Source organism: Boleophthalmus pectinirostris, unplaced genomic scaffold, assembly GCF_026225935.1.
Source record: "Boleophthalmus pectinirostris isolate CB_2022bp ecotype Guang Dong unplaced genomic scaffold, ASM2622593v1 HiC_scaffold_12, whole genome shotgun sequence".
NCBI lineage: Eukaryota > Metazoa > Chordata > Actinopteri > Gobiiformes > Gobiidae > Boleophthalmus > Boleophthalmus pectinirostris.
In genome coordinates this window covers 7,079,279-7,095,462 of record NW_026571018.1, presented here as the reverse complement: position 1 = coordinate 7,095,462, position 16,184 = coordinate 7,079,279, and the positions used below count along the sequence as shown (strand labels likewise).

Sequence of the window (16,184 nt, the reverse complement as noted above, 5' to 3'; positions counted from 1 at the left end):
GACTGCTGAGAAATCATAAAAAAAAAAAAAAAAAAATCTAAAATAAAAAAATAAAAACTCGGGAGGAGGATTCCAACGAACACAGCAGCATTTCCGTCCTCCCCCCTCCAAACCAAAGTAGGTGCTTGGTTTGCAGTTTACATTAGTGCTCCCATCTGTCCAGTTCTACGGTTTCGTCTACTGCATATGCCGTGGAACTCTGCGACGGATTCTCAAGGGCCACTCCGCACCACGCACTGGGACCTACACATGTGGCTACGCTGCTACGCTGGCACGCCGGAGCTTTTAATTGGGAAGAATCTAGGAAGAAAATTCTAATCATTTGGCACAAGTTGGGAGAGAAAAATCAGCTTGTGTCCTGACAAAACATGAACGGTGCACTGTGTAACTTTTCCGGCGGAGGGTCTGCCACCTACTATATTACTATTAGCCCTTAATTATTCCACAGTATAAAAATTAAACTATGTTAATCGCTATGGAAACCGGTTAATTAACAGGTTAATTAAATCTATGGAGAAACAAGTCAAGTTTGCAAGTTCAGAATTCATGTTTTTAAGGTTTTTTGAGCTAGAAAACATCTGCAATTCAACAAATTCAAGGGAGATACTGTATGTTTAATGCTCTACTGTGGAATATTCAAGGCAAAGGAATAACATCTCCAAGAAAAATTACACAGTGCACCTTGAAGCTTATTTAGAAAATCGTGAATTAAGCGATTTTAATTTTTTTTTTATAGGGAATTGATTAAAAAAACAACTATATGGTAAATAATATTACCAAAAATTAATATTATTAGTATACAAATGGATTAGAAATTGCTACATATCTAATAATATAATGGCTACAAACAAAACTATTGAAATTTGAGATGCTTTTTTTTTTTTGGTCTAGAAAGTTAATAGATTGGCCATATTTGGAGGAAGGGTTAATTACAACGCAATAATTCTACGTTGTCAAAATAGTCCAGGTTATAAACATTAAATCACGAATCATGACCTCACTGGTTTGATCATTTTTTACATATTTTAAACAATAAGATGCAACAATAATCGGCTGCACGTTTTTCAGAGGCAAAATCCTCATTACAGATACATTTAGAGCAAATCAGTGCTCTACTTTCTTAGTCAAGTGACCTCAACTATGATTACACGCTATACACAACCAAAAGAAATGGTCTTTTTGGGAGCAAATATTGGTGCTTGGGTGTAGATAGCCCTTGAGAATCTACATCGTCCACCTAGAGGCAGCAGCAACCACACAGCGCATTTGCAGAACTGCGCGAAATGACCTGAAACTGAAAGAACTTGCAGATGTAGTGAATGACCCGATGATTCCGAACATATTCTTGGAGACGCTTTCCCCAAAATGTCCAAAAAAAGTCTTCCTTTTTTAGTTTAGCACCCTTACACCTCGCCGCCACCATCCCTGCCCTTTCGGAAAACTAATATCGTCGAAAATCGAAACCCTTTCAAGTCTCGTTGTTGCTAACATTCTTTTGCTTGTTCCAACTCCAACTCTCCCCTCCGAACTCTTCCGCCCATCTCTTCCGGGTTACATTCCCCTGGGCGATCAGACGTAGCAGAGGTACAGGTAGGTCTTCTCGATGCGCCAGTCTGGGGGTATGTCCTCGGGCTTGTGGGCCTTCATGTGCTTCTGCATGGCGGACAGGCTGGGGCAGTACTCCAGGCAGATGGTGCATTGGTAGGGTGACGCTCCGTTGTGGGTGCGCAGGTGCTTGATCATGGCCGAGTAGTCCCTGGATCGCTGGTGGCACAGCTTGCACTCGAATGGCTTCTCACCTGAAAGGAGAAAAGATTTGGATTTAGTGGAAATGTACGCTGTGGTTCATTTAAAGGTCCAGTGATACGCAAAATGGAGTCTTGATTCTTTATTTTGATTTTTTTTTTTCAATTTTGAGAGTATGTACACAACTAGGGGCTGTGTAAAAATATCATTATATCATATCGTTTAGTGTGATGATACAGTATCGATATCATGGGCTGCTGTATCAATGTATCGCCAAGAGTATCTTTTGGTATATTTTACTAAATAATTTTCAGTTTTGTTGCTTGTTCAGAGGAAGGAAACTCGTTGATGCAACACATTTGACATTTTCACTGTTTTGATGATTACAGTGTTTGTGTTTCATGTGAACTTTGAACAAGAAGTAGTTTAACAAAGACTTTTAGTATCACAGCAATCATTCATCCATTATTTTTTTTTCGTGAACTGTATTGAATCGATTTGAAATATATCGTATCGAACCAAAAGTGCACTGTATCGAGGTATGTATCGTATCAGCAAATTCTTAATGATACCCTGCCCTACATACAACATAAACAAAAATAAACAAAAAACGAAACAAACAAAAAAAAACCTCTCACATACACAAATGTACACACACACCTTGTTAAAAAATTGTTGCCTCACTAAAACATGCCTGGAGTTATGTTTTGTTTAATTTACATGTGCTTAAAATGCTCTTTCCCACCTTGTGATGTCATGTAGTGGTAGTTTTCATGTTAACAGCTACCTTTTACGTTTAGTCCAGTAGAGAATACAAGATTCCAGGGCTGATATTATCCAAATGATTCTAGTGAAGGGTAAGAAGTTCAGTCTAGACAGACACTCTTCCGGAATTATGTCTTTTTCACTGACAAAATTTCAATGACTTTTTCATGACCCAAAGTGAATTTTCCATGACTTAATGGCACCTACATGTGTAGAATTGATCATACATTTAGGGCTAAATGTGAAATGTTAACCCTTTACACCATCACAATATATCGAATCGCTTTGCTTAAATTAACAGTTATGGTGCAGCAATAGATAAAATATAATAATAATAATAATAATAGAAAAAATAAATAAATAAAAGACAGACCATCATCCTTTGCTCCATTTCAGACAAATAACAGTTCTAAGCACGTTTAAGTCTTAATTGTTTGGATTAAGTCTTGTCAAGACATTTAAGAGGAAAAAGTAGCATATTAACAGTTTTGTTAGCCTCCACAAAATATTCACAATAAATATCGTACCATGAGATTTATACCGTGAGAGATTTGGATATTTTTACATCCCTAATCGTGAGTCTCCCCACCATATCATGAGCTTTCCCATGATATTGCAATAAATATCATACCGTGAGGTTCATACCGTGACAATATCGTATCGTGAGACTTGGATATTGTTACACCCCTACTGTCAATGCATTTATTGTCGTCTCGTTTAAACAAAAGGCACACAAGTTCGGAAATAATCCTAATAGCCTAATGAGAACTCAACAGAACGGTGAATTTTCATTGAATTTACTTTTGACATTTTCAATTTCCATGACTTTTCCAGGATTTCCATGACCGTGGGAGGAGTGTGTATTACCACATGACATCACAAGGTGGAACAGATTGTTTTCAGTTTGTGAGAAGAACTCTCCTAAACATGCAGGCTTTGTGTGTTAAACATGTGTCAATGATACAAACACAACTCCAGGTCTGTTTGTGACGAGGAAACAACATTATAACACAGATCAGAAAACAGAGTAATATATTCTCTTTAAGTCTTTAGCCAAGAACAACTGCTCCGTCTCGCCACTGCCTCTCCTCCGTCTCCGCTCGGGTCTATTTGTTATAATGCAGACAGTTATGGTGGCGATAATGACTTAGCGGGCTGATTTGTATTCCCCTAAGCTAGCTCATAATTAGCCCATCATTTCGCGCTCGCTGTCTGGGAGCTGTGGACGGCGCGCTGACATTGTATCTCCGGAGGTGAACGCGTCTCACTCCAGTCTGTCCCTTTGTGCTGGCTCCAATTACAGAAAGCAACAGGGCTGAGTTTAAAAGGCCCAGAGAGTGGTCGCGTCGCCAGTCTCGGTGCTGTGCCGTTCTCCAGACAGTGGGGACTTGAAGACTTGTTGCTTACTCCGACCACAGCTCCAATTATAATACTCACGGATGGGTTTTCTACGGGTCCGGCAGGGAAAGATCTGTGGTCTTTCAATTAGCGCTGAAGGAAAGGCTCTTGACTGCTGACTGCTAAATATCAACCCAAGGATTAGTGAGGCTGCCTTTACACAGTTGTGGTGGAAGAACGATGCAAAAGGAAGCCATTTTGTGTACTTGCTAAGTTTATGTATATTAGGGTTGAATGATTTGAGAGAAATATCTGATTGCGATTTTTCTGATGAGCACTGACATTGAGAATAATGTTTTTAAGGTCCTATATTACATACAGTATGCTTTCGAGCTTTGTCTATATTCAGACTGCAGGGTTTAATGCTTAATTAGAATTTTTTTGTGAAATCCGATTTTTTTGCGAGGTCGTTCACGTTTCCAATTAAATGCGACTATGTGATCTCCAGTGTGAACTTTAAACATCCCAAAAGTGTCCCAGATGCAGATTGGAGGACACAACGATGTCACACGCAGCCAACGTGCTCAGTGCTTATGGAAGTAGACTAAACATTCAGTAGCTTGTGATTTTAAAGTTGCTGTTGTATTGGAGCCAGAACATGTACAGCTTATTTGTTATAAGGAGGAGTTTGAGAAGAAGAAGGTCAAGGTTTTCGGCCATGGCGTTTTGTGGGGAAGTGGCAGCAACGTCCATAGAAAGGAACGTGTGGGTGTGGAGTCGCAGCCAATAGCAGTGGGACTGATATGTGCTTCTCTGCTTCACTAACAGAGTTCAGACACAATTTTCATATGATGAGAAGAACGTTTGTGTACATTTGTGAGCGTCTACTTGTACGACTCTCGCGGGAAGAAACACATCTTTGGCGTCTTATTTCAGTGAGCAAACGTGTCGGTGTTGGGCTGTAATGTCTCACAACAGGTGCTTGTTATCGTGTTGTTGTCACGTGTAGGTGGGATGAATGCGACCTGACCGTTCAGACTGAAGTCGCATGTCAAAAAATCTGATATGTATCGGTTTCAGGAGCACATATCCAAGTGGTCTGGGTCGCATTTGAAAAAATCACATCTGTGTCGTTAAAAGATCAGATACAGGTCACATGGGGTGAAAAATCAGATTTGGGTCACTTCAGGTTGTGGCCTGAATGTAGCCTATGTCTGTGGCTGTTTCTTAAGATGGTTGGGAGTTCAGCATCAGTTCTGACCTATTGTTGTGCCCCTTGGCAAGGCCAGTGTAAGTCATGCCTGACTGGCATATAGTTTGTTTTAAAAGGTCCTATATTATGCAAAACATACCTGGAGTTGTGCTTTTGTTTCATTCACACATGTTAGGAATCCTGGTTTATTAGGCTGTCTGCATCTCTAAAGCTCAAAATGTTGAGTTCCATCTTGTGATGTCATGAAGAGTTAGTTATCAAGTTTACAGCTGCCATTTAGCTTTAGTTCTTAATAGAGACAGAAAATTACAGAGCTGAAATCTTTTAACCTATATTACACAAAATGGACTCTTGTGAGCTTTAAACCATGTTATAATGTTGTTACCTCCTCAAAAACATACTTGGATTTGTGTTTCGTTTCAGTCACACATTTGAGTAACGCACAAATCAAAATCAAAATGCTCTGTTTTGTTCAGTGGAGAGTGGCAATTCCGGAGCTGAAATGATCCAGATGATTCTAGTGAAGGTGCATGGAGTTTGAAAACACGGCAGAGCACTTCCTGTATTACCACATGACATCACAAGGTGGAAGTGTGGGTGGAGTGTTTTCAGTTTGAGGCAAGAACTCAGCCTAAATATGCAGAGTTTTTGTGTTAAACGTGTGAATGAAACAAAAAAACAACTAGAGGCATGTTTTTGATGAGGCCACAACATTCAATAATGTCTAAAAGCTCATTAAAGTTCATTTTCTTTAGTATAGGACCTTTAAAACGTTTGGGAGTTCATCTCAGGTCTGACCTATACTTACTATTGTTGTTTCCCTTGGCAAGGCACTTCTGACTGGCATATAGTTTTGTTTTGTTTTTTCATTTCTGCATCCTCTTTGTTGTCCAGAATCAGTACTGACTCTTGTTTTCATCAGGAGGTATAGGTAAACTCACATCCATCAAAATTATAAAACATGTTATCAATAAAACCTTAAAAGCCAATTCTACACTGACCCGCACTGTGACCAATTAAAGGGCATGTCTCTGGGTTTCATGAAGGACCTCCTTATTTCTCATTCAGCGACAGAAGCCGTCCCTAAACGTGCTAATGATTTGAGTGATGGCGGCGCATAATCCGGCGAGGGCGCTCCAGCCTGGCAGACGCAAATTAGACATGTAAATGCTGACCTTTTACGCTGGCATTTGAAATGAGCTGTCGGAAGTGATCTGGTCCTCCGCTCGCTGTCATCCCCCCCTGCTCCCGCGCCGCCCCCGCCCCCACGCATTATCTGAAATGCCTTTGCAGTATGATGACGACAGCAGCGGCGGTGGTGGTGGTGGAGCCCGTTTAACCTTGACCTAAAATGCCACCCAGGCCCATCCACAGAAATTTAGGGGCCCGGGGCAAGAAGCCTCACATGGCCCCCCCACACTCTAATACACAGCAAAAAGTGGAGGGTTAAAACTGACTCTCACAGAACAACATTTTAACATTTTCTCAGGGTTTATATGAGTCCAATTTGTTCTAGAGTTAATTTAACTTTTTGGAAATGTTAATTATGTAACACAAAGTTCTTGTATAACCTCAAACTCAAGAATTATTTTAAATGTTTTGAGAGTAAATGGATAATACTTTGTAACTTTATCCTGATTTAGCTAAACAACACACAGAGGCGCTTTATTTTTACACTCTATTTTAGTTAATTTAATATTTCGGAGAGTTAGTGTTACTGTAAAAACACATTCAGTGCATGTAAAGCTTTTATTTTCTTTAAAACATTGTAAAAGATGAAATTATGTACTAAAACTGGTTCAAACTGGTCTTCTCTTGCAGGAGTTTGAAGTGAAACCCTAACTCTAACTTCAACCATATCAACTCTTGGACAAATAACCCCAACTTGAACCCCCATTTAACTTTCAAATAGTTAAAATAATACTTTCTGTGTTATAAACAACTCTCAAATATTTTACCCTGAAATCTGAACCCTCTAGTTTGTGCTGTATATAAATAAATAGTTAGAGGGTTCAACTGGTGGTTTTCAGATTTTGTGATGATCTCATACTCTCAGTTTTTATACTTTACCATGAAAATCTCCAAAAGGTAAATTCACAAATCATTTCTTTATTTTATTTATTAATGTCTAGCCCCAAGAACTTGCTGCATAACAATAAACATGAGCATACTAACAGTATTCAATTTAGCTGTTCCCAGGCTGTATTAAATAATGTTGGCCAATTTTGGGCCCCTATGACCCTGAGGCCCGGGACAACAGACCCATTTCCCATCCTGTATATCCTGTAAATAATTTAATTAGAAAATAAATTGTAAATCTCAGCGCAGCACTTGTCAGAAAAATTGTAATCACATATTTTTCAGGCGTAGTGTCTGCACACTATTGTCTAGTCGTACATGTGACCACTGTATGGTAAAAAAAAAATAAAAATAAATAATAATCAAAACAAAAATTAATGAGTAAAAGTTAATTAATACTTTAAATAATCATTTAAAATTTCGAGGATGATTCATTTGTAGTAAAGTGTTTTCTTTCCTGAACAAGGCTGTATTTACTTGCGGTAAATGTGTTATATTGTTTTAGAAATTGAAAAGTAATTTAGGAAAAGCATTTTAAGAATCATATTTCAGAACCAGTTTCTTTTCTTTAGGATACTTTTTTAATTTTTTTTATTTATATATTTTTATTATTATTTATATTTTATTATTTTTATTTTTTTTTACAAATGTGGCGACTAAAAGTACTGTGAAAAAATAATAATCAGTGAATCAGTCCATCATATTGGAAGCCCCCGGAGTTCTAAGGACACTACAGAACACAGCCGCCCTATCGACATCTCCCACTGTAAACAGGCTCAACAACAGGCTAATAATGAATTGCAAATGAAGGCGGCGTATCGATCCGCCATCGGCATTCGGGACGCGGGGGGGGAGGGGCCACGGCGCTGGTGATGGGGGTGGGGCGGGGTGGGGAAGGGGGCTCGTGGTCGACGTCGATGCTTCCTCGCGCAGGTGTCTTTTGTGCGGTTTGGCCTTTACAGCTCGAGCTTGTCACTCGCCTCCCGTTATCTCGGACTTAAAGCCTCGGACCACAATGGCGGAGCGGGCCCGGCGTGGAGAGGGGAGCGTGGGGGGAGAAGGGCTGGTCAGTTATTGGACGTGGCGTGTTGATAGCGGGGCTTAACATGTGGCTTATTGAATGTGAAGCTGTTGGGAAGGAGAGGGGTAGGAAAAGCTGCTCTGAGGAGTGGGAGCTCGGAGCGGGGCCATGTTGGGGACTATTAGCTTCCTGAAGAGTAGTTGCAGTAGTTTAAACGGTTTGAGTTAAGTATAGTTATTTCATTTTATTTTACAGTAGTGTTGCCTAAAAGTGCTGCTGGATTGAGAACCTTAAATCACATCTTTTCATCTTATTTTACATCAAAGCCGGGGTATCTGAGGAAGTAGGTATTTCATTCAACTTCTGCATTTCTCAATATAATCTTTGGGGAAAACTGAAAATGTACTCATAAAAAAATCAATGATATACGACTTCTATATACCTCTATATCAGTATATTTTCTTTAGTTATTTGCCAGTACAGTGGCCACGTTTACATGATGTTTTTTAGTTAAAAATGTATTGTTCTGAAGCAAATAGTTTGGAAATAAAATATTCGAGTTTACATAGAAACAATAATCACAAATTGATTTAATTCCGCTCAATGTCTGGAGGTCGGGAAGGGTTTTGAATTCGACAGGGGGCGCAAACGTATTTACGTCAACGGGAAGAAAACGCACACGTCAGCTGCTACCGGACTTTTTGTCATCTCGGTTTGTCGTTACGTCACGGACACAAACGTGATCCAAACATTTTTCGTAGTCGTTCCAATAGTAATTAAGCAGCAGCTCGAGGATTCTCTCATCACGCTTTACGTCTGTCAGCCGAGGAGGAGAAGGGAAGAGTGTCGGAGAAGGGAGGAAGAAGACAAACTGAGTCAACGGCTGCTCTGCCTGAGTCCACTCCCGCATCCCGCTTGCAAATCCAAAGAGACATGGATGAAAGTCCGAAGCGAAGACTGGTGGAGCTGGATCATCAGGATCGCGTCAGAAGGGCGACCCAACGAGCATGCACTGAATGACCGGAATTATGTTTAAAAAGAATAAACGTTTGCATTGATTGATTTATTTCGGTCACAGGTATATTCCGACATTATTTCACAGGCCGTCATATTTAACATACACAGACCCAAAAGGTGCAGGCTGAAGTTTGAACTTATTCTGCCTTTACCCTTTATTCCTTTATCAGAGCGTCATCTTGACATCAGGTCAGCTTTATAAATACAGCAAGAGGAAACAAACTAATCAGTAACAGTACAGCAAAGTAGTACAGCACAAACTAAGTATCATAATTCATGTATCTGCCCAGAGTTAAACATTTAAACTTCTTTATAAACTGGAAGAGGGTGGTGCACAGTTTTAAGTTTTCTGTACAGTTGTTCCAGAGGTCCACCCTTTAACAGATTTACAAAATTTCATAATGTTTGTTCAGATTTTCTTTTAGATAAACACGGCCGTACCTGTGAGCTGATCGAGGACTAAATTAATTCAGCTTTAAAATCAGAATAAGCCACCCACTTACTTTGGAAATAAGTTTAATACTGAATAATCATTTTCATTACGAATGAAATGTTTACATGGTCTTTGTAAAGCGTAATTTAATTTAATTCAGATCCATTCAGTTATTTTCATTCAGAATTAAATCTCTCATGTAAATGTGGCAAATGTGAAGGTGGCAGGGGTGCAGTGAGTGACAAGAAGGGCATCTGGTGTAAATTTTACAAAATCAACATGCAATTGACTTCATTTTCTTACTCTACAGGCACATATGTTTGCGTTGAATGAGAAAATATGTTAAAATCAACCGTTTTGTACTTTTAAAAGATGTTTTATGATTTTTATAGATTTTATTTTTGTTTAGATTTTACTGGTTGTATTGTTTTAGGACTGGTATGACCACATTTTTGCAATTTACCTTTTTGTTGTCTTCATTTTATGATCTCTGTGCAGCACTTTGGTAACTGCTTTGTTTGTAAAATGTGTAACAGAAATAAAGTGGATTTGGATTTAGATTTGAATCATTTTTTAATGTAATATACCTACTTTTAGGGTCCAAATAAGTGCTGTGTGCATCAAATTATAAAGCATTTTATTGTTCGCAAACCAAGTAGTAAGGCGCTGTTAGAATTCTAGTTCAATTAAAACTCTGCTCTCTGGACTCTGAAAGCTGTTAAACGCTCTTATAAACTTGTGCACAGTGAATCATTAGGATGTTCAGAATGCATAAGATAAGTGAGGAATAACTTTGGACCACTGCAGACCCTTTAAAACGAGCTGGTTCTGTTTTCCACATTGTTAAGACAGTAAAAATCAGGTACAGCGTCTTCACCACACACGGTCGGTGGTTGGCTCCCGACTTATCAGCATCTTTATGAGGCTCTAAATATACACGGATCAATAGTACCCCGCGTTTGTCTACTGTATCACGGCAACAGGGAAATCCATCCAGACGCATCCATGCTCGTCGGATTTGTGGACTTAAAGACGCAGAACCTGATTTTTTACGGCCTTAAAACGTGAAAAACAAAACCAGCTCATTTTAAACAGTTTGCAGTGGTCCAAAGTTAGTCCTCACTTACCTTATGTATTCTGAGTATCCTAATTATTCACCACGATGAGTTTATAAGCACTTTTCATGATTCTCTAACACCAACTAGCATGCTAACCGCGCACTTTTCAGACAGTAAACCTCTTTATAATTCGATACAGACAGTACAAAGCCGAGTTATTTTGACCTGAAGAGCTGCTTATACAATTGTTATGTTGCAGCTGATGTCAACAACATTCCCTGGGGGTGTGGTGCTAACTGGAGGTACTACTCTGTCTGAAGCTCGGTGAGTCTGAGCTTTACTTTAACACAATCTGACCAGAGAGAAAGGACTTGGAACAACAATATGTGATGATTTGTGCGCTTAAACAAGTCTTTCACATGTAAAATTACAAGCCAACAGTCACTCTCAGCTTTGTGTTGAAACTCAAAACACCGAAACTGGACGATGAACGCTCGTACTGATCACAGGCTCCTGGAAATGTGTTATTTAAATCCATTTTGTGTTTTTTCTTGAGTCTTCAAACTGTCTTAAAACTTTTTTGTCTGTGTTTGCAAATGTGTGCATTTTGGCTACGTTCAGACTGCAGGGCTTAATGCTTCTGATTTTTTTGTGAAATCCAATGTTTTTGCGAGGTCGTTCACATTTCCAATTAAATGCGACTTGTCTGTGACTCCAGTGTGAACAGTAAACGGCCCGAAAGTGTCCCGCATGCGTACTGGAGGACACAATGACGTCAACCCCGTGCGTCAACCGCAGCGAGCGTGCTCTGTGTTTACGGAAGTTGTCCAAACATGGACGCGGGCATTGAGCACCTGACGATTTTACAGTTCCGGTTTCCGCCTGCTTCAGCGCAGAATAGTGACGTTTGTGGCTTGTTGATGACGTGTAGGTCGGATGGATGCGCTTTGGCTGTTCAGACTGAAGTCGCATGTCAAAAGATCAGATATGTATCGGTTTCATGACCACATATCCAAGTGGCCTGGGTCGCATTTGAAAAAATTGGATCTGTGCCGTTCAGACGGTCATTAAAAGATCAGATACAGGTCACATAGAAGCCAAAAAATCGGATTTGGGTCACTTCAGGCTGCAGTCTGAACGCAGCCTTTGTCTCCATGTACCTACATGTAGAACACCACCAGCAAGCATCAATATATCTGCATCCTATTGTGCTCAGGACTCGGGGAAAACCTAGCCTGACTTATCATTGGGATTTGTTTCGCTCAATGGTAGGAGGGTACTTTTTTTATTTAACCAGTTGCTGCTATTTGGTCGTGACGTTTGCAATGCACCAAATCTCGTAGGAAGAAGGGCAATAACGTCTTTCCGCTTGATAAAATTCACCAAACATTTTTTTGTTTTGGCTTTAAATCCTCGATCTTGGGAATCGTTGCCAACACAGAATGTCTGTCTTCGTCTACATCCATCTCGACCACTTTGTTTACTGTTGTGCTGTACCACAAAAGGGACCCAGACAAGCGCGACGAGTTTGACATCATGGCTTCACAGCTCTTCGCTGATTGGCCTGTGTGCGGTCTACAATGTCCAGGGTTCTTGCGACCCATCTAGTGTATTCTGATTCCTGACCTAGTCGCTGGAGAGAAATGAAATTGAGCGGAGGCACTAGGTGGCCTGGCTATAGAAAACCGACCTCCACCTCAAGAAAGTGCAATGAAACGCCCAATCAAACCGGGGTTCCGAAACACAAACTCGGACAAGAATAGTCTTTTTGTCATTTTGATGTGTTGTGTATGTGTAGAGAAAGTGTCTTCTAAAAACTTTGTAGTGACATTTAGACTTTCTTTCACATCATTTCACAGTAGACACAAGTTTTTTTTTTTGCAACATGTAAGAGTCAAACTGACATAATTGAGTCGCCAACAACTACCGTTAGCTAAAAGACAAGTATGCTTAACCAAATAAAAGGAATTGTAACAGGAGTGTGACACTGTTTTAAGTATTTCCTATAGGTATTGTATGTTTCAGTAGCTTTTTTGTTTTTGCCCAGTTTTATTTGGAAATATTGTTGTATTTCTTTATTATAATGGTGCCTGTTTGGTTTATTTTGAGTCTATTTTGTTTTGCGTATATGATATTTGGCCAGCATAATCAGAGTCTGAATGAGAAACCAGAGATTTTTGGGAATGGAGAGGTTGGATGAGCTGATGCATGTGGGTCCAGATGTTTCTGCTCGGGCATCCTTTTTTTTTTTCCAACTGCTGTGATGGAACGCATTTACAACGATGTTGGGAGATCTGACTCATCTTTATCGACCACCGACGTTCAATAGACTGCGGCATATATCTGTACTGGGGCTCAAATGTATGGATAAAAATCTTGAGTGCAGGCCCTTCATACAGCCGTCTTATTTGCGTTACATCGTGTGAGTGATGTACAGTGGTTTTAATGATGCGATCAGCACTGGGTCATTAACAGATCCCAGATGTCAATGTCGTGTAAGCCAAATATGTAATTAAATATCCATAAACGTCGAGTGTAGAGAGAATTGAAAAGATGATTATGATGAATGGATTTAAGTTGTTACGCGTCCACTGCTCTTTGTGTATTCAGTGGTCAAACGCTGGAGGAGATCTTTTTCACATCGTGTATACAGTATATGGCGTTTTTGAAGGCCCTATATACACAAAACCTCACCAAAAATAGATCTGGATTTCTGTTTTGTTTCATTCACGCATGTTTTTGTAATCTTGCATTATTGGTCTGTCTGCATCCTCAAAGCTCAAAATGCTGTGTTGCACCTTGTGATGTCATTTAGTGGTAGTTTTAAGGTTAACAGCTATTTTTAGGACTCAATTGTTTTTCTTTATATAATACTTTAAATTACCTCAAGTTGTCACGTTTTTGAGTATTTTAGTTTTAACTTTTGAAATTGTCAATCGAAATGTCTTGTAAAATCTTCTGGTGCATCCTTATGTAACAGATAATAAAATGTTTCTGTCAATCATCACTCCATTTTTGCATGGTTTCTTTATGACGTCTTGTATATAACTGTGATATATTGTATATATATTCTGATATTTGTTTTGTTTTTTTACTTACTGTACATACATTTATATTTATGTCTTACTGATACCAATCTTTTGCTATTTTTATTGCTACTTATTGAGAAGTTTATTACCATTTTTATTAATTTTTAATTTTTTAACTCTGTTATTGTAATCTAATGTGATTCGTGAGCTTCTGTGTCCAAGTAGTTTCCCTTAATAACGTCTGTCTAAGTCTAAGTCATTGAGAAGTGAAGCAGTTTCAACGAGGCTAAAACAACAGCTGTAACTTCAAAGTCTGCCAAATCCAAACAGTCGGTGCTTGTTCTATATTTACTATGATGGCAAAACTCTGCTCTGGCCTCTTAAATGTTGTGAAAAGTGCTTATGAGATAATTGAGGAATAACTTAGTTTTTAAGAAGGAGCTCTTACAACAAAGTAGATGTCCGTGTACCATGGGAAATGGGAAAACAGTTTGTTATTTCATTTTTCTGTTTTAGTGTCAAACAAAAAAACAGATTTCAGCCTCTATTTCCAATATTTCATTTTATTTCAATAATACCAATCAAAAAACTGTCTCGGTGCCTATTTTAATTTTGATATTTTATTCTCTCTTTCTCTCTCTGGTTTAGCCGTGGAAGTTCTGCTGCTAGAAGGACTTACCTAAAAAAATCTTTTCAATTTTGTGGCCAAACATGTCTCTTATTTTATAGTGACGCGTTTATTTTCACGTCTTGGAAAGCAATTGTTGAACTCCATGATGAGAAACAGGAAACAGCGAGGCAATAAACTCTCTTTTGTTTAGTTGACAATGAATGCTCATGTGTCGCGTTAAGAAGCAGAACTTCCGGGGCAAATAAACCAGAGAGAATAAAATATCAAAATAAAATAGGCACCGAATGGTGTTATTTGAAATTAACTTTGAATTAAATATTGGAAATAGAGGCTGAAATCAGTTTTTTTGTTTGTTTGTTTGACATGAAAACAGAATAATGAAATAAACAGTTTTCTCATTTTATTGTTTTTTTGTTCTTAATTGAAATCCAAAAGAACAAATGGTCCAATAGGCAACAAGCAATGCTCAATAAAGCCTAAGTCATGAGGAATATTTGGGTGTTAAGTGCTGAATATGAGTGTTTTGTGTGTGTACCTGTGTGCACGCGGTAGTGCGTCTCCAGCTGGTGCTTGAGGCTGAACTTCTTGCCACAGCCGTTACATTCGTAGGGCTTCTCTCCGGTGTGGATGCGCTTGTGCCCCTTCAGCGTGCTCTCATCCCGGAAACAGCTCCCACAGAACTCACACTCATACGGATGGTCTCCCGCTGAAAAACAAAAACAAACAAGGATACGATAAGTTTTTCAGTGATATTTGAAGTTCCATTTGTGATTTGATTTATTAATTCTATCAACATGGTGCCAACAGAGTGAAAGGGAAAGCAGAAGTGTCGAGAAGTCTGGTGTAGTTTCAGTGTAGTTTAGTTTAGTTTAGACAGTGGCAACTCTCAAACTCTGACCTATTCACACTCACACAGCATCACACACCTTCATAAGTGTTAGGTATATCCAAAATCTGCAAGCTGCTAATGAGCTGTGTTGAACTCATATTTTCAAAATGAGATTTGGATCCAAAAAGCATGATTAGCACATTCATATTCTTAATCATGTACTCAGGGCTCATAGTACCTTTGGAGATTTTTGCCCTAGTATGTTGTAGAATGTATCTGTTAAACAATGACTGATTACTGATAGCAATGTAACAATAACCAAAATATCGTGATATCGTATTGTCAAAAGTCTCACAATAATATCGTGGGTCATCACAATATATCGAATTACTAGTTCCTTTGCTTAAATGCATGGTTTTATAGTAACAACATCTTATAAACATTGGGAACTACATATCCCATGATTCATTTCAGTCCAGATAACATGAATATGTTTTTTATTTGAATTCTTGGGATTACGACGCAATAATTCACACCAAAATCGGTGTTTTAAAAGGTGTTTTAAAAGCAAAAAAGTGTCCCATCTACAATTACGTTCGCCTCTTCAAAATATCGTACCGTGAGATGCATATCGTGACAATATCGTACAGTGAAATTTGGGTATCGTTACATCCCTAATTACTGAGTTAAGTTTTTTCTCAATTACAGTGGTAACCAGGATAAAAAACAGGGGGTCCGTCGCCTATTCCAACAACCCTTCATTACAACATGTCTCTATTTAGACGAGCCGGTTTTCCGACGCTTAATATTCATCATCTCTTTGAGCTTGATTGGTTATTTGTTTAGGCTATACGGTGTTCTCCGCAGATCACCTACATGACAAAATGAATGAAGCACAAAGGGCCCATGCAGCCTCTGTTTTAGATTCAATGTTTTCCCGAAGTTCTGGCCTATGCTCTTTTTTAAAACGCATGACGACACACACACACACAGCGATCAGTTAGGACATTTTCCCACGGTCTGAT

General features: G+C 39.0%; 1 protein-coding gene across 2 annotated transcripts in view; it reads right to left on the bottom strand.

Annotated features, from left to right (window-relative positions):
• Positions 1-893: 893 nt before the first annotated feature.
• Positions 894-16,184, bottom strand: part of zbtb16a (zinc finger and BTB domain containing 16a) — a 436,887-nt gene continuing 421,596 nt past the window's right edge. For both annotated transcript variants that reach the window (XM_020917836.2, XM_020917837.2), the window contains exons 6-7: positions 14,866-15,036; positions 894-1,799 (exon numbers count right to left, since the gene is read on the bottom strand). In XM_020917836.2, the coding sequence (XP_020773495.1) occupies positions 1,570-1,799; positions 14,866-15,036 (401 nt within the window). In that variant the 3' untranslated portion in view covers positions 894-1,569. The remainder of the gene's footprint in view (positions 1,800-14,865; positions 15,037-16,184) is intronic.